The sequence below is a fragment of the Callithrix jacchus genome, chromosome 9 (assembly GCF_049354715.1).
Source record: "Callithrix jacchus isolate 240 chromosome 9, calJac240_pri, whole genome shotgun sequence".
NCBI lineage: Eukaryota > Metazoa > Chordata > Mammalia > Primates > Cebidae > Callithrix > Callithrix jacchus.
Genome location: NC_133510.1, coordinates 22,303,496 through 22,321,883, shown reverse-complemented (window position 1 = coordinate 22,321,883; position 18,388 = coordinate 22,303,496). Strand labels below are relative to the sequence as shown.

Here is an 18,388-nt window from a genome sequence, read left to right as displayed (position 1 = left end):
GAATCTAAAATTAAAGAAAAAAGTATAGATTATTGGCAGTTGAGACATGTCCATTGAGCAGATGAGAAGGTTATGGACAGAACTTTGACTCAAGGAATACATGAAATGTTTTGATAAAGCACTGTCAGAAAGGGAAGAGGAGAAAATGGGAGAAAGAAGGGTCACGTATACCAAGTGTAACAGGCATCAAAAGGAAGAAGTCTGATGTTCATTTTGAAAATTAGCAGCATATTGAAAAACTTGACAGAACAATTCAAAAAGGTTGAGCAAACCCCAGACTGCAGCACATGGAGGAATGAGTGCAAGATTGAGATAGAGATAGTGTGTATATATATATATATTGTTTGTGGTCTCTAATGTTATTATGAATAAATTAAGCAACATGTTTGAAGACCAGAGTTATCATTGGCTCTGAGGATTGTTGACCGCACAAGGTAAATTCTCAGAATCCTCTCAGGTGGACGAGTTCAGCTAGGAATAGGGAGGTCTAGAATTATCCATACCCAACTCCAGGCAGAAAAGCCAAGACAAACAAATGTAGGAAATCACTGAACACACTCCGGTCTCCATTTCCCACTCCTCACCACCTTCCTAACCCTCATCGTGAATGGAAATTTGGAAATCATGTTGTCTCTCACTGAAATGATATTTATTTTTCAGCCCACAGGGAACCCAGACTGGTTGGAGGGGACATCCCCTGTTCTGGACGTGTTGAAGTGAAGCATGGCGACTCATGGGGCTCCGTCTGTGATTCTGATTTCTCTCTGGAAGCTGCCAGTGTGCTATGCAGGGAATTACAGTGTGGCACAGTTGTCTCTATCCTTGGGGGAGCTCACTTTGGAGAGGGAAGCGGACAGATCTGGGCTGAAGAATTCCAGTGTGAGGGACATGAGTCCCATCTTTCACTCTGCCCCGTAGCATCCCGCCCAGATGGAACTTGTAGCCACAGCAGGGATGTTGGAGTAGTCTGCTCAAGTAAGACCCAGATAACATCTTTAATCAGTTCCCATACTGTGAAAGGGATAGGGTTAGGGAGTCATAGTCAACTTTTTCTAAAGCCGTGTCTCCTTGCAGGATACACAGAAATTCGCTTGGTGAATGGCAAGACCCCATGTGAGGGCAGAGTGGAGCTCAAAACCCTTGGGACCTGGGGATCCCTCTGTAACTCTCACTGGGACATAGAAGATGCCCACGTTCTTTGCCAGCAGCTTAAATGTGGAGTTGCCCTTTCTACCCCAAAAGGAGCACGTTTTGGAAAAGGAAATGGTCAGGTCTGGAGACATATGTTTTACTGCACTGGGACTGAGCGGCACATAGGAGATTGTCCTGTAACTGCTCTGGGTGCCTCACTATGTCCTTCAGGGCAAGTGGCCTCTGTGATCTGCTCAGGTAAGAGAATGAAGGGCAGCCAGTGACGGGTCTTAAGAGCAGGTGTACATAGGGATGAAGAACAAAAGTGAAAGATAATGATCCATTTTGAAGGGTCATGAGAAGAATGAATACTGATTCATGCTTCAGAATATTAACCTCATTTGTCTTTTCAGAGAGTGAGCAAACCTAATTTTGATGGAGTCATAGTTATCCAGTGCTTACTCTGTGAAGCCCATCTCAAAGCACCTGATTTATTCCAAACTCGTCCACCTTCCCCTCTCTCTCTCTTACTCTTCCCTCTTTCCCCTCACTCATCCAGATAACCTTCCATCTGACCCCCCAACCTTTTGTATCTTGTATGACTGAGTACTTTGGTGTTTGCAGGAAACCAGTCCCAAACACTATCCCCATGCAATTCATCATCTTTGGGCCCGACAAGGCCTACCACTCCAGAAGAAAGTGCTGTGCCCTGCATAGGTGAGACTCTGTGACCAATCTATGAAAATATTAATAACATGCATTCCAAAGGATTGAGGAATGCATGTTATTAATATTTTCATTTCTCTTTGCAGAGAGTGGTCAACTTCGCCTGGTAAATGGAGGAGGTCGCTGTGCTGGGAGAGTAGAGATCTATCATGAGGGCTCCTGGGGCACCATCTGTGATGACAGCTGGGACCTGAGTGATGCCCATGTCGTGTGCAGACAGCTGGGCTGTGGAGAGGCCGTTAATGCCACTGGTTCTGCTTATTTTGGGGAAGGAACAGGGCCCATCTGGCTGGATGAGATGAAATGCAATGGAAAAGAATCCCGCATTTGGCAGTGCCATTCACATGGCTGGGGGCAGCAAAATTGCAGGCACAAGGAGGATGCAGGAGTTATCTGCTCAGGTAAATTATGCATATAACCTCTGGTCACAATTACATAGAGAAAGGCCTGAAGAAGAGAAGTGAGGGATATTAATCTTAAAGATTTTCCTGAAAAGCAGGTCCAAAAGGAATGAGCTCAGGAGTCAGGATACCAGAAGCTTGAGTTTGATGTGCCAGTGCTACTTCATGTGCAATGTGGTGTGATATTGCAGAGAGAAAAGACCAGAAATGGTCTTGTAGATAATGAAGACGACAACAGAGTTAATAATGAAGGTTTTTAATAAATATGTTTGGAGCTGGATATTAGACAGCGATCAAATGGCACCACTTGATAATTACAGTATTAATAAAGAAGTAGATTTAATGGGACAAGAAGAAATACACATGGTGCATCATTCTACATTAAAAAAAGATAATTACCATGCCCAAGAAATTTTTCATGGCAGATAAATGAGATTTACTTGTCATAGAAACAAAAATTAGCATGAGATTACTGCTAATCTCCATTCTGCTAAAATTCCATTCTGCAGCCCCACTCTCTTGCTTTGTATACATGATGAGTTTTAGAAAACATTCTGAAATTTAAAAATGTACTATTTCATAATATATTGGGAGAAACAGTACTGTGACTCGGTAACTTAAGGAAGTGAAAAACTCTGTATGCCAGAAGTGATTTATTACTATTTTAATGGCATAAGTCTGGTAGAAGACATGCACAGCAAAACTGTGAAGTGTCAGCAAATGAACTATGTCATTTTAAGACATGTAGACAAAACACTGATTTTAGTGCCGAAGTGTCTAACAATTTTAACTATCAAAGACTTGCAAAACAACAACCACCACCAGAGTATTTTTGGGAAAAAAAAATCCAAACTATGTAATTGAAAAAGGCTTTTAGCCTTTGAGATCTGGAAAGCCTCTTAGAATCATTGAGGGTAATCTAAAGAGGTCCCTGAGTACAAAACCTAAGACTAAAAAACTGTGACATATTTGTAGTATAAATACTCTGTTTTAATAACATCTATGAAATTATCCAGAAGTTACTAAAGAATTATTAGTAACTGACATATTGTACCTATTTTTAAAGGCATTCTTACATCACGGTAAAGGGAAGGAGTCTCTAAATCTTCAGGAAAGATGCAAAACTACTAATTCTGTGTTTCACTGCAGAGTTCATGTCTCTTAGACTGACCAGTGAAGCCAGCAGAGAGGCCTGTGCAGGCCGTTTGGAAGTTTTTTACAATGGAGCCTGGGGCAGTGTTGGCAGGAGTGGCATGTCTGAAACCACTGTGAGTGTGGTGTGCAGGCAGCTGGGCTGTGCAGACAGAGGGAAAATCAACGCTGCATCTTTAGACAAGGCAACGTCCATTCCCATGTGGGTGGACAATGTTCAGTGCCCAAAAGGACCTGACGCGCTGTGGCAGTGCCTATCATCTCCATGGGAGCAGAGACTGGCCAACCCCTCGGAGGAGACCTGGATCACATGTGACAGTGAGTCTCCATCGACCCACATGAAAATTCCATTCTGCAGCCCCACTCTCATCTTCTGATAAGGCACATTGGATTTTATTTTTCTATTCTCATACTGGCTTAAGGTGTTAGATCTAATTAAGCAAGGATGGGTAACCTGTGGGTAATATCTATTCTACTTGGATGGTGTAGTTGATTTTATTTAATTTGACCTGTAGATATTCAGGAACAGCGATTATTATTCCAAAGGATATCATACTTCCCATGGTCTGCTGGAAAGATTTTTTTTCAATTGCCTTCTCTGAGGAGGAGAGAATATGTGATTTAATATTTGACTGTTGAATGGTCTACTTTACCTTACCCATTTTTCAAATATTATCTTGTTATACTAATATAAGGAGAAAAGCAGTCAGAAAGATCAGTCCTGAAGTATTTCTACACTCTACATCTTCTTGAAATGTGAGATTTCTATCAACCTGGCAATTTCCCAAGATCTTGTCTACTTGAAAGAAACTGACATCACATATTTATAATGTTAACTTTAATCATTTAACATTTACTGAGTCACACCATGTATCTTACATGCAGGATGAAATACACCTAGTTTGCTGAAATGACAAGTCCTCTCATAAAAGATAAATTTTGTAAAAATAGAAATTTTAAAATGCACATTCAGTAGCATTTTAAATAGTTTTTTTTTTTTAAGTTTCAAATCTCTCTTTTCCCCTGTGAACTCTTGGAAGCTTTTAGAAATCTTAGAAATAGCCTACATGTCTCTCATTTTTCAGACAAGATAAGACTTCAAGAAGGACCTACTTCCTGTTCTGGGCGTGTGGAGATCTGGCATGGAGGCTCCTGGGGGACAGTGTGTGATGACTCCTGGGACTTGGATGATGCTCATGTGGTGTGTCAACAACTTGGCTGTGGTCCAGCTTTGAAAGCATTCAAAGAAGCAGAGTTTGGTCAGGGGACTGGTCCCATATGGCTCAATGAAGTCAAGTGCAAAGGGAATGAGTCTTCCTTGTGGGATTGTCCTGCCAGACGCTGGGGCCACAGTGAATGTGGGCACAAGGAAGACGCTGCAGTGAATTGTACAAGTAAGTGCCAGAAGCCTGCATTGAACTTGTAATCTCTGGCAGCAAAGGGGTTGGGCAGTGATGTGTGTTGTGTAAAAATCAGACGTATCGACACAGGGATCTGGTGGGGATTCTCATTAGAAAAGCATAATGTCTCTACTAAAAGAATGATGAAAATAATTGTTATATACTGGCCTTCACCAAGGAGAAGCATATGACCTCTATCCATTGTGCAGAGAAAAAAAGACTAGAGGACTCTAGTTTTAGGTGGGAAAGAGTTATTTACTTGGTTGAGAGGGACTAAGAATTCAGACAAGGAAATAAAAATGTTTGTTCTATATATTACTCAAAAGAATTAAGCCTCTTTCTCTTTTCTCCTACAGATATTTCAGAGCACAAAAACGCACAAAAGGCCACAACAGGTATATTATGGAGTTTACGATCATGGGACCAGTTATCTGCATACATAGAGTTTTTTTTGTCGTTGTTTAGAAATTTTAGGTCAGAAGAGGTTCTGTGGATTTGACTCAGGGATCCTGTATTTGACCAAAGAGAGAGTCGGTGACTAGGAACCTTGGTATTTTCGATAAGACATAATCCAATCTCTTGATATTTACTTAGGTCACTCATCACGTCAGTCATCTCTTACTGCAGTCGGGATCCTTGGGGTTGTTCTGTTGGTCATTTTCGTCACATTATTCTTCTTGACTCGAAAGCGAAGACAAAGACAGCGGCTTGCAGGTTTGAGTCAAATTAGGGTTTATCTAATGTGTCTACAGGATAAGGAAGTTCTTGGGAAGAAAAAAATATTAGACTTAAGTCTGATGACCAGAAAGATGGAATCTAAAATATTTGAGGTTTGAGCAGTTTCTCAAAATAAAGGGAAGGACCAGGCATGGTGGCTCCCACCTGTAATCCTAGCACTTTGGGAGGCCAAGACAGGAGGATCACCTGAGTCCAGGAGTTCAAGACCAGCTTTGACAACACAGGGAGCACTATTTCTACAGATTTTTTTTCTGTTTTTAAATAGAGGGAATATGATTTCTGAGGAGAAATGGGGCTTTAGGTTGCATTGATGATTCTTGTGCTCTATCTACATGCTTAATTAGAGCATTATAGAATTGAAAGTTCAGAATGACTATCTTGTATATTGTTTAGGATGACATTTTGCCTCAACATTTATTTTCTCTTACTATAATCAATCACCTTATTAGAAATTTTGCTGTTCTGTTGAGCAATGTATTAGGCTCTGAAGATACAGATATAGGCAATAAATCTTGGTGGAACTTCAAGGCTAGTGGTAGAGATACATATGTAAACAAATACACTACAATGTAGCCATTATACTTATACATTAATAGGAATGAGGAGCAGAAGTGGCACAGAGAAGGTAGTAATTAACTGAAAAAGGAGGGGAATTACTGGAGGCTTCAAAGAGGCTTGGGAGACAAATTTTCAACATAGAGGCTCAGAGAATTGGGTGAGGAACATTCTAGAAAAGAAGATGTACAAGTGGAGAGAAGCCTGAAGGATGAAGCATTTCTTTTTTTTTTTTTTTCCTGCGGGGCGGAGGGAGTAAAAGTTGAGTGTAAGGAGAGAGGCTGCTAAGTCTGAAGAAGAGAAAAGGCACAAATCATGAAATTCTTATGTTTCACAGTAAGATTCATAGTCATTAAAGAGTATTATGTAGGGGGGTGAAATGGTCAGAGGTCTTTTAGAAAGATCTTTCGGCAACAGGATGTATGAAGGATTCAAAGAAAACCAAGTGACTGACAGGAATGGCATTTTCTAACAGTTGAGGTGAAAAATGAAAAGTACTAAAACTATAGTGAGAATGGAGGGGAGAGAAAAGACTTTTACAGAGACTTAAGAAAAGCTCCAGTGAGTTATGGAAGACTGCTGGCTTACTTGGGGAAAAAAAGTGGGTTGTTACATTACTACAATGGCAGTGGGGAAGATTTAGCCTTGTGCCTATTTCATTTGAGTGTGTGGCATTATAAGGGAAGAGCGTGGTGGTAGAATGGGGTAGAAACAATAGCGTGGATAAAAATGAGGTATGTTTGCAGCGCTGGGAGAAAGCACACATCCAGGAAAGAAAATTTTTATTATGATGGCTGATATCTAACCTAGGATCTCTGTTGTCAGTTTCCTCAAGAGGAGAGAATGTTGTCCACCAGATTCAATACCGGGAGATGAATTCTTGCCTGAATGCAGATGATCTGGACCTAATAAATTCCTCAGGTCTGTAGGTTCTTGGAGGGTCTGTTGCCCTGGGGTTCAGACCAGTGGCCTCAATTGAGGCCTAGACATTTTACTTTGATAAACAGTTTAAAAAATCTAAACATGTAGTAGGAAGCTTAGATGCACATAAGGGACAAGAATGACTGAAAATTATTCTTAGTGAACATCAAAATTGCAAGCACAGGGAGGCCTTTAGCTTATGAGGCCTGTGATTATTCCTGACCAGAGGTATGCAAAACACCATGCAGCGGAATATTCTGACTTGGTCCTCCTTTTATTAAAATGGATACTAATCTTTATTAATCTTACAAAAGACTGTCATAAGTGACAGTTTAAGTTTTTTCTTTAAATAAATTTTGTGTATATTTAAGGTATCCAACAAGATTTTATGGGATGTATATAGACAGTAAAAAGCTTACTACAGCAAAGCAAATGAACACATCCATCATCTGACATAGTTACTTTTTTGTGTGTTTTTCTTGTGGCAAGAGCCGCTAAAACCTCCTCACTTACCATGAATCCTATATACAGTACAATTTTATTACCTATAATCCTCATGTTGTACATTAGACCTCTAGACTCTTCATCCTACATATCTGCTACTTTGTATCCTCTGACCTGGGTATGTTTTTCACAGTTTCTTGCATTCCCATTTCCTGTTATTTTTTTTCTATAGCTTGATATTTATTATATTTTCCCCAAAAGCCTAAAAGCTTAAATTTTCCATATCTTTATTGCATGAGAAACCATCAAAATCCATAGGACTAGCCTTATTTTTCATCACATCATGCTGCTTTGCTCTTGAACTTCAATTTAGCATGGATGCACTAATTCTGCCTCTGGGCAGCATAAATTTTCAGAGTTGGAAGAAATATCCAAAAACCCACTGTCTTTACTCCATGAAGGGTCCCTGACTTTCTGAGAGAGGGCTTCCTCACTTCCTCAATCCAAAGAATTATGCATCTGCTACTGTGTCAGGGATCACATTTAAGGTATAAGAAACATGTACTGTTACTTTGTCAGGAAACATATTTAAGGAATAGGAGAGACTTTATCTGCCCTCTAAATCACACATGCTTGTGGCTAGTGTTTTTAGTTGCTCAAAGAGGCTCACAGTTACTTGAGGAGAGGTCTGGTTTATTTCCCAGTAATTATTTTCTTCCTTTCAGAAAATTCCAATGAGTCAGCTGATTTCAATGCTGCTGAACTAATTTCTGTGTCTAAATTTCTTCCTATTTCTGGAATGAAAAAGAAGGCCATTCTGAGGCACACTGAAAAGGAAAATGGGAATTTATAACCCAGTGAGGTGAGTGATGAGAATTTATTAGTCCTTGTTCAAAATAGCCACATTTCTTTTGAGGACTGAGAGCTCCTCTGGCATTAGAAAGAAAGAATGTATGTATACATACGTTATATGCTTATGTGCATATATTTGTATACATATATATCTATATTGAGAATATGTAAAAACTTATAAAATGACTCATTCATCTCTTAATTATACATACACACATATATAGTAAGCAATAATACATCCATAGAGCTAAGGAGAAACTGAGTAAATAAATGTAAATAAATCTTTTGAAGACTTACAGTATCATTTAAGGAAAAAGATAAGACATACTATTCATCTGCATTGTATAATACATGCTATGGCAATGATTACTGAAGACACCACAAGAATACAGAAAGTTTGCCTAATAAAATTTGGGGTTGCTGTAAGATGATGAGATATTTAAGGTAAACTTTAAAAATAACTGAAAAATAGACAATTCCACAGAAAGGACACAGTATGTGCAAACTAGAGGCAGAAAAAAGAACCATGCCTTTAGGGAACTATAAGAAGTTTTTTATTCAAGAACATATATTGAACATATTTATGGTAACAAGTAGTGCCTTGAGCACTCAAGAGACAGAGATAAAAGATACTATTGGCAAAGACATGATTGTTTAATAAAAGATGTCATAGGCTATAGGTAGTAATATCAAGAGGTCATGTGGACAGAAATAGGTGGTGAGAATCTAAGCTGAAAAGGCTGCATAGAGCCCTATAATGAATGGTCTTAACTGCTATATTTTATGTTCATATTTCATTTTGGGGTCTGTTGAGGAGGTGGTGAAGAACTTTGAAAGGTTCAAATGAGACAAGATGATTAGAATTGCATTTTACAACTTGCTTTCATGAGAAAAACATAAAAGAGAAAAAATTCAAAATGTGAACAAGATGTATAGTTAAGCTATACATCAAAAGCAAAGGATTGTGAAATGAGTTACTGGATAGATTTCTGTTTTTAAAATGACAATTTGGGGACAACTACATCTAGAATTGAAATGTAGAAGAAGTATTTCTTATAGAAATATTATTTATGGCATATAAGAAATATAGATGAGACAAAGGACAAGAGTTGGAACTCAAAGTATACAAAACATAAATTGTGAGCATCTATAAAATGCAGAGCTAATTTTGCATACTACACACACACACGTATACATGGAGTCTTTATAAACTGTACAGAGCACAAAAGGGTTAATATATATGAATGTAAATTGTGTGTATGTATGTGTATGTGTAACATCCAATGGATAATTGGGCAAAGCTATGAAAAGACAATTTGCACAAAATGAATTTCAAATGACAGATACTTTTAAGTGTCTGGAGGACTGAAACTATAATTAACAATGAGGTATCACTTTATACAAATCAGACTAACAAAAATATAAAATACCATTAATAGTGATTACTGGTGGGAATACAGAGAAAAAGGTCATTTCAAAAACTGCTCTTGGAAGTGTGAGATATGGTAACATTTGGAGAAAGCAATCTGGCAAGAAAGGGAGAGTTGAGAGCAGGGAAATAGGAGACATGGCTTGGCAGGTCCCACCCCGACAAAGTTCAGCAAATCGAAGCCCTCTTGCTAGAGTTTTGCAGCCAGCACATCAGTTTGAACTCCCGCCAGGAAGATGGAGCTTGGTGGGAGGAATGCCGCCCGCCATTGGGAAGGCAGGTCTAACCTCACCAGTGTAAACAAAACCCAGAGGAAGACTACCCAGCAGCCGCAGCCCGAGGCAGCCCAGCAGCGCCTCTTCAGATGGGCTTATCAAGCGGCTTCCAGACAATTGCATAACCAAAAAACCGCCTCATACAGGACAAATTATTTTCAAAGCTTCACAGATCCTTTGACCCAACAATTCCATCCCTGAGAATTTCTTCCAATACCAATAAAGTCACTAGTATGGAATGACAAATACACAAACATTTCTTTTTGCAATGTTGTTGATAGTGGCAAAAAACTGGAAACAAAGTGATTGCTGATTGATGGAGTAATGGCTGGAAAAATTATGATTTATCCAATCAAAAAAGGAAAAATCACCTATAAAATATGACAACATGATTCGATTATATGTTGGCTATAATTAAATATAATGTTTACATGTATAAAATTATGCATTTATATGTGCATAAAGAAGCTAAATATTCTAGCAGTGTTGTAAAATGAGAACTATGAATAAGTTTTGATTTATAATCTGAAGCATATGTTTTCTGATGTGATAAATAATAATCGAAATACTTTTTCCTTAATGAGTAATCACTGCTTAATAACTTCTTCAGAATCACATGAGGTGATTTTGAAAATAATGTTTCTTTTGTTAAAACACTTTACTTTAAGTGATGGGAGACATGCGCAGAACATGCAGGTGTGTTTCATGTGGTTTGCTGCACCTATCAATACATCATCTAGGTTTTAGGCCCCATGTACATTAGGTATTTGTCCTAATGCTCTCCCTGCCTTTACCTTCCAGCCCCTCGCGGGGCCTGGGGTGCGATGTTCCCCTCCCTGTGTCCACTTGTTCTCATTGTTCAACTCCCACTTATGAGTGAGTATATGCAGTATTTGGTTTTCTGTTCTTGTGTCAGTTTGCTGAGAATGATGGTTTCCAGCTTCATCCATGTCCCTTCAAAGAACATGAACTCATCCTTTTTTATGGCTGCATGGTATTCCATGGTGTATATGTGCCACATTTTCTTTATCCAGTCTATTTTTGATGGGCATTTAAGTTGGTTCCATGTCTTTGCTATTGTAAATAGTGCTGCAATAAACATATGTGTGCATGTGTCTTTATCATAGAATTATTTATAATTATTTGGGTATATACCCAGTAATGGGTTTGCTGGGCCAAATGGCATTTCTGGTCTTAGATCCTTGAGGAATTGCTATGTTGTCTTCCACAATGGCTGAACTAATTTACACTGCCACCAACAGTGTAAAAGCATTCCTATTTCTCCACATCCTATTCAGCATCTGTTGTTTCCTGACTTTTTAATGATCGCCATTCTACCTAGCATGAGATAGTATCTCACTGTGGTTTGATGTGCATTTCTCTAATGATCAGTGATGATGAGCTTTTTTTCATATGTTTGTTGGCAACATAAATGTCTTTTTTTGAGAAGTGTCTGTTCATATTCCCACTTTTTGATGGGATTGTTTTTTTCTTATAAATTTGTTTAAGTTCCTTGTAGATTCTGGATGCTAAACTTGTCAGATGCATAGATTGCAAAAATTTTCTCTCACTCTGTAGGTTGCCTGTTCACTCTGATGATAGTTTCTTTTGCTGTGTAGAAGCTCTTTAGATTAATTAGGTCCCATTTGTCAAACGTTGCTTTTGTTGCGATTCCTTTCAGTGTTTTAGTCTTGAAGCCTTTGCCCATGCCTATGTACTGAATGGTATTGTCTAGGTTTTCTTCTCGCATTTTTGTGGTTGTAGGTGTTATGTTTAAATCTTTAATGCATCTTGAGTTAGTTTTTATATAAGCTGTAAGGAAGGGGTCCAGTTTGTTTACTGTATATGGCTAGCCAATCTTCCCAGCACCATTTATTAAATAGGGAGTCTTTTCCCCATTGTTAGTTTTTGTCAGGTTTGTTGAAGACCAGATGGTTGTAGATGTGTGGTGTCATTTCTGAGGCCCCTGTTCTGTTCCATTGGTCTATATCCGTTTGGGTACCAATACTGTGCTGTTTTGGTTACTGTAGCCTTGTAGTATAGTTTGAAGTCAGGTAGTATGATGCCTTCACCTTTGTACTTTTTGCTTAGGATCATCTTGGCTGTACAGTCCCTTTTCTGGTTCCATATGAAATTTAAAGTAGTTTTTTATAATTCTGTGAAGAAAGCCAATGGTAGCTTGATGGGGATAGCATTGAATCTATAAATAATTTTGGGCAAAATGGCCATTTTAACAATATTGACTCTTTTTAACTATAAGCATGAATGTTTTTTCATTTGTTTGTGTCCTTATTTATTTCCTTGAGCACTGGTTTGTATTTCTCCTTGAAGAGGTCCTTTATATCCCTTGTAAGTTGCATTCCTAGTTATATTATTCCCTTTGTAGCAATTGTGAATGGGAGTTCACTCATGATTTTATTCTCTGCTTAGCTATTATTGGTATACAGAAATGCTTGTGATTTCTGCTCGTTGATTTTGTATCCTGAGGCTTTGCTGAAGTTGCTTATCAGCTTACGGAGATTTTGGGCTGAGACAATGGGATTTTCTAAATGTACAAGCATGTCATCCATAAACAGATAATTTGAGTTTCTCTTTTTCTATCTGAATATCCTTTATTTCCTTCTCTTGCCTGATTGCCCCGGCCAAAACTTCCAATATACTCTGTTGAATAGGAGTGGTGAGAGAGGGCATCCTTGTCTTGTGCCAGTTTTCAAAAGGTATGCTTCCAGCTTTTGCCCACTCAGTATGACACTGGCCATGGGTTTGTCATAAATAGCTTTTATTATTTTGAGATATGTTCCATCAATACCTAGTTTATTGAGAGTTTTTAGCATGAAAAAGTGTTGAATTTTATCAAAGGCCTTTTCTGTAACTATTGAGATAATCATGTCATTTCGGTCTGTGGTTCTGTTTATATGATGGATTACATTTATTGATTTTTGTATTTTGAACCAGCCTTGCATCCTAGGAATGAAACCAACTTGATCATGGTAGGTAAGCTTTTTGATGTGCTGCTGGATTCAGTTTGCAAGTATTTTATTAAGGATTTTCCCATCAATGTTCGTTAGCGATATTGGCCTAAAATTTCCTTTTCGTGTGTGTGTCTCTTCCAGGTTTTGGTATCAGGATGATGCTGACCTCATAACAGGAGTCAGGGAGGAGGCCCTTCCTTTATAATTTGGAAATAGTTTCAGAAGGAATGGTATTAGCTTTTCTTTGTACTTGTGGCAAAATTTGGCTGTGAATTCATCTGGTCCTGGGCTTTTTTTGTTTGTTCGTTTTGGATGATAGGCTATTAATTACTTCCTCAATTTCATAACTTGTTATTATTCTATTCAGAGATTCGACTTCTTCCTGATTTAGTCTTGGGAGGATGTGTTGAGGAATTTATCTATTTATTCTAGATTTTCTAGCTTATTTGTTTAGATGTGTTTATAGTATTCTCTGATGGTAATTTGTAATTCTGTGGGATCAGTGGTGATATCCCCTTTATTGTTTTTACTGTATCTATTTGATTATTCTCTCTTCTATTCTTTATTAGTCTGGCTAGCAGTCTATTTTGTCTTTTCAAAAAACCAGGTCCTGGATTGATTGATTTTTTTGAAGGTTTTTTTTCTGTCTCTATCTAGTTCAGTTCTGCTGATCTTAGTGATTTCTTGTCTTCTGCTAGCTTTTGAATTTGTTTGCTCTTGCTTCTCTAGTTCCTTTAATTGTGATGTCAGGATGTTGATTTTAGATATTTCCTGCTTTCTGATGTGTGCATTTAGTGCTATAAATTTCCCTCTTAACACTGCTTTAGCTCTGTCCAGATTCTGGTATGTTGTGTCTCTGTTCTTATTGGTTTCAAAGAACTTCATTATTTCTGCCTTAATTTTGTTATTTACCCGGTAGTCATTCAGGAGCAGGTTGTTCAGTTTGCATGCAGTTGTGTGGTTTTGAGTGAGTTTCTTTTTTTTTCTTGTGTGTGTGTGTGTGTGTTTTGTTGTTGTTGAGTGAGTTTCTTAATCTTGAGTTCTAATTTGATGGCACTGTGGTCTGAGAGACTTTGTTATGCTTTCCATTCTTTTGCATTTGCTGAGGAGTGTTTTATTTCCGATTATGAGGTTGATTTTAGAAAAAGTGCTATGTGGTGCTGAGAAGAATGTATATTCTGTTGATTTGGGGTGGAGAGTTTTGTAGATGTCTATTAGGTCCATTTGCTCCAGAGCTGAGTTCAAGTCCTGAGTATCCTTGTTAATTTTCTGCCTCATTGATCCATCTGATATTGACAATGGGGTATTGAAGTTTCCCACTATTATTGTATGGTAGTCTAAGTCTTTTTATAGGTCTCTAAGATCTTGTTTTATAAACTGGGTGTTCCTGTATTGGGTGCATATATATTGAGGATAGTTATCTCTTCTTGTTGCATGGATCCCTTTACTGTTATGTAATGCCCTTCTTTGTCTTTTTTCATCTTTGTTGATTTAAAGTCTGTTTTATCAGACTAGGATTGCAACCTCAGCTTTTTTCTTGCTTTCCATTTGCTTGTTAAGTCTCCATCCGTTTATTTTGAGCCTATGTGTGTTTTCACATGTGATATGGGTCTCCTGAATACAGCACACTGATGAGTCTTGACTCTTTATCCAATTTGCCAGTCTGTATCTTTTAATTGGGGGCATTTAGCCCATTTACATTTAAAGTTAATATGATTATGTGTGAATTTGATCCTGTCATCAAGATGCTAGCTGGTTATTTTGCACATTAGTTGATGCAGTTTCTTCATAGTATCATTGATCTTTATATTTTGGTTTGTTCTTACAGTGGTGGTACTGGTTTTTCCTTTCCATATTTAGTGCTTCCTTCAGGAGCTCTTGTAAGGCAGGCCTGGTGGTGACAAAATCCCTCAGCATTTACTTGTCTGTACAGGATCTTATTTCTCCTTTGCTTATGAAACTTAGTTTGGCTGGATATGAAACTTTGGATTGAAAATTTTTTTCTTTGAGAATGTTGAATATTGGCCTCCACTCTCATCTGGCTTGTATGGTGTCTGCAGAAAGATTTGCTGTTGGTCTGATTGGCTTCCCTTTGTAGGTAACCTGACCTTTCTCTCTGGCTGCCCTTAACATTTTTTCCTTAATTTCAACCTTGGTGAATCTGATGATTATGGGTCTTGGGGTTGCTCTTCTTTTTTTTTTGAGATGGAGTTTTGCTCTTGTTACCCAGACTGGAGTGCAATGGCACGATCTCGCTCACCGCAACCTCCGCCTCCTAGGTTCAGGCAATTCTCCCACCTCAGCCTCCTGAGTAGCTGGGATTACAGGCATGTGCCACCATGCACCGCTAATTTTTTGTATTTTTAGTAGAGATGGGGTTTCACCATGTTGACCAGGATGGTCTCGATCTCTTGACCTCGTGATCCACACACCTCAGCCTCCCAAAGTGCTGGGATTGCAGGCTTGAACCACTGTGCCTGCCTGGGGTTGCTGTTCTTGAGGAGTATCTTTGTGGTGTTCTCTATATTTCCTGAATTTGAATGTTGGCCTGTCTTGCTAGTTTGGAGAAAGTCTTCTGGATAATACCCTGAAGTGTATTTTCCAACTTCATTCTATTCTCCCTGTCACTTTTAGGTACACTAATCAATCATAGGTTTAGTCTTTTCACATAGTCCCACATTTCTTGGAGGCTTTGTTTGTTTGTTTTCATTCTTTTTTCTCTGATCTTGTCTTCATGCCTTTTTTCAGTAAGTTGTTCTTCAATCTCTAATATTCTTTCTTCCACTTAGTTGATTCAGCTATTGATATTTGTGTATGATTCAGAAAGTTCTCATGCTGTATTTTTCAGCTCCATCAGATCATTTAGTTTCTTCTGTAAACTGGTTATTCTAGTGTTAGCAGTTCCTGTAACCGTTTTCAAAGTTCTTAGCTTCCTTGCATTGGGTTAGAATGTGTTCCTTTAGCTTGGAGGAGTTTGTTATTGCCCATTTTCTGAAGCCTACTTCTGTCAATTCGTCAAATTCATTTTCTGCACAGTTTTGTGCCCTTGCTGGAGAGGAGTTGTGATCATTTAGAAGAAGAGCCATTCTGGTTTTTGGAATTTTCAGCACTTATGCACAGTTTTTTTCTGTCTTCATTGATTTATCTACCTTCGATGTTTGAGGTGATGACCTTTGGTTGGGGTTTTTGTGTGGGTATCCTTTTGGTTGAGGTTGATGTTATTGCTTTCTGTTTGTTAGTTTTCCTTCTAACAGTCAGGCCTCTCTGCAGCAGGTCTGCTGCAGTTTGCTGGTGGTCCACTCCAGACTCTATTTGCCTAGGTATCACCAGCAGAGGCTGCAGAACAGCCAAGATTTCTTGCCTGTTCCTTCCTGTGGAAACTTCATCCCAGAGGGGCACTGGCCTGATGCCAGCCAGAGCTCTACTATATGAGGTGTCTGTTAATCCCTGATGGGAGGTCTCTCCCAGTCTGGAGGCATGGGGGTCAGGGATCCACCTGAGGAGGCAGTCTGTCCCTAGCAGAGCTCCAGCGCTGTGCTGGGACAATTCTCTGTCAGGAGTCCCTGCTAGCCTCAGAGCCAGCAGCCGGGAACATTTAAGTTTGCTGAAGCTATGCCCATAGCTACGCTTTCCCTCAGGTTCTCTGTCCCAGGGAGATGGGAATTTTATCTATACCCTTCTGACTAGGGCTGATGCCTTTCTTTCAGAGATGCCCTGCCCAGTGAAGAGGAATCTAGAGAGGCAGTCTGGTCACAGCCGCTTTGCCGTGCTGTGGTGAGTTCTGCTCAGACTGAACTCCCTGGCCTCCTTAGCACTGTCAGGCAAAACCCGCCTACTCAAGCCTCAGTAATGGCAGACGTCCCTTGCCCACCAAGCCTGATTGTCCGATTGACTTCAGATGGCTGTGCTAGCAGTGTTTCAAGCCAGTGGTTCATAGCTTGCTGTGCTCAGTGGGAGTGGGACCTGCTGAGTAAGACCACTTGGCTCTCTGGCTTTAGCCCCCTTTACAGTGGAGTGAATGGTTCGGTCTCCCTGGGGCTCCAGGCACCACTCAGTTGGAAATGCAGAAATCACCCACTTTTTGCTTTGATCTCACTGGGAGCTGCAGACTGGAGCTGTTTCTATTCAGCCATCTTGCCAGCTCCTAAAAATGACATTTGTTAATTCCTCTGTATTTCCATGGGCTAAAAGTAATTCTTATGCACACAGAAGTTTAAAAAAAATAACATTTAAGGTTTCTTATCAGGAAAGTAGTATAATTTTTAACATAAGCAAGTCTGTCTCTGTGTTATAATGTAACGAATTCTTATATGCATATGGAGAGGAAAATGACATTTTTCTATTTATGGTTTTAGTTCAGCCTTGAAGATACCTTGATGAAGACCTGGACTATTGAATGGAGCAGAAATTCACCTCCCTCACTGAATATTACAGTTGCATTTCTATGGAGTTCTTCTTCTCCTAGTATTCCTAAGACTGCTGCTGAATTTGTGAAAGTTAAGTTTGTGAATGTGACTACTTAATGGTGTATATGAGACTTTCAAGGGAATTAAATAAATAATTAAGAATACTACTGATTTGAGTATGTGTTAACTATTTTTCTTAATTCTATTAATTTCTAAATGGGCTTCTTAATTTTTTCTAGAGTTTCCTAAGTATATTATAAGGTCTTTTATTTGACAGACAGTGTTTCAATTTGCATATACAGTACTATATATTTTTTCTTATTTGGTTTGAATAATGTAAAACCTAAAACTTAAAAAAAAAACCCTGGAAGACAACCTAGGCAATACAATTAGGGACATGGACAAGGCAAAGATTCTATGATGAAGCCAAAAGCAATTGCAATACAAAAAAAATTGACAAATTGGATTTAACTAAAGAGCTTCTTCACAGCAAAATAAACTATCAAGACAGTAAACAGACAACCTACAGAATGGGAGAAAATGTTTGCAAACTATGCATCTAACAAAAGTGTAATATCCAGCCTCTGTAAGAAACTTAAATTCACAAGAAGAAAACAACCCCATTAAAGAATGGTCAAAGGACAAGAACAAACACTTCTCAATAGACGACATACATGCAGCCAACATGCATATGAAAAAAACTCAATATCACTAATTGTTAGAGAAACGCAAATTAAAACCACAATGAGATACTATGTCACACCAGTCAAAATGATTATTAAAAAGTAAAAAAAAAAAAAAAAAAATAACAGATACTGGTAAGATTGTGGAGAGAAAAGAATGCTGTTGGTGGGAGTGTAAATTAGTTCAACCATTGTGGAAGACAATGTGGCGATTCCTCAAAGACCTTAAAGACAGAAATACCATTTGACTCAGCAATGCCGTTACTGTGTATATACCCAAGGAATATGTCATTCTATTATAAA

At 38.7% G+C, this 18,388-nt stretch overlaps 1 protein-coding gene across 6 annotated transcripts in view; it reads left to right on the top strand.

Moving 5' to 3' along the window:
• Nucleotides 1-17,569, top strand: part of CD163 (CD163 molecule) — a 37,763-nt gene extending 20,194 nt beyond the window's left edge. The window contains exons 7-17 of one of the 6 annotated variants that reach the window (XM_078337977.1): nt 661-975; nt 1,075-1,389; nt 1,756-1,848; nt 1,944-2,258; nt 3,408-3,728; nt 4,496-4,804; nt 5,167-5,205; nt 5,405-5,524; nt 6,929-7,024; nt 8,280-8,330; nt 17,352-17,569. In XM_078337977.1, the coding sequence (XP_078194103.1) occupies nt 661-975; nt 1,075-1,389; nt 1,756-1,848; nt 1,944-2,258; nt 3,408-3,728; nt 4,496-4,804; nt 5,167-5,205; nt 5,405-5,524; nt 6,929-7,024; nt 8,280-8,299 (1,943 nt within the window). In that variant the 3' untranslated portion in view covers nt 8,300-8,330; nt 17,352-17,569. Of the gene's footprint in view, nt 1-660; nt 1,390-1,755; nt 1,849-1,943; nt 2,259-3,407; nt 3,729-4,495; nt 4,805-5,166; nt 5,206-5,404; nt 5,525-6,928; nt 7,025-8,193; nt 8,331-17,351 lie in introns of all 6 variants that reach the window. The other 5 variants (XM_009003528.4, XM_002752297.6, XM_009003527.4 and 2 more) reach the window with 5 other exon arrangements.
• Nucleotides 17,570-18,388: the final 819 nt, after the last annotated feature.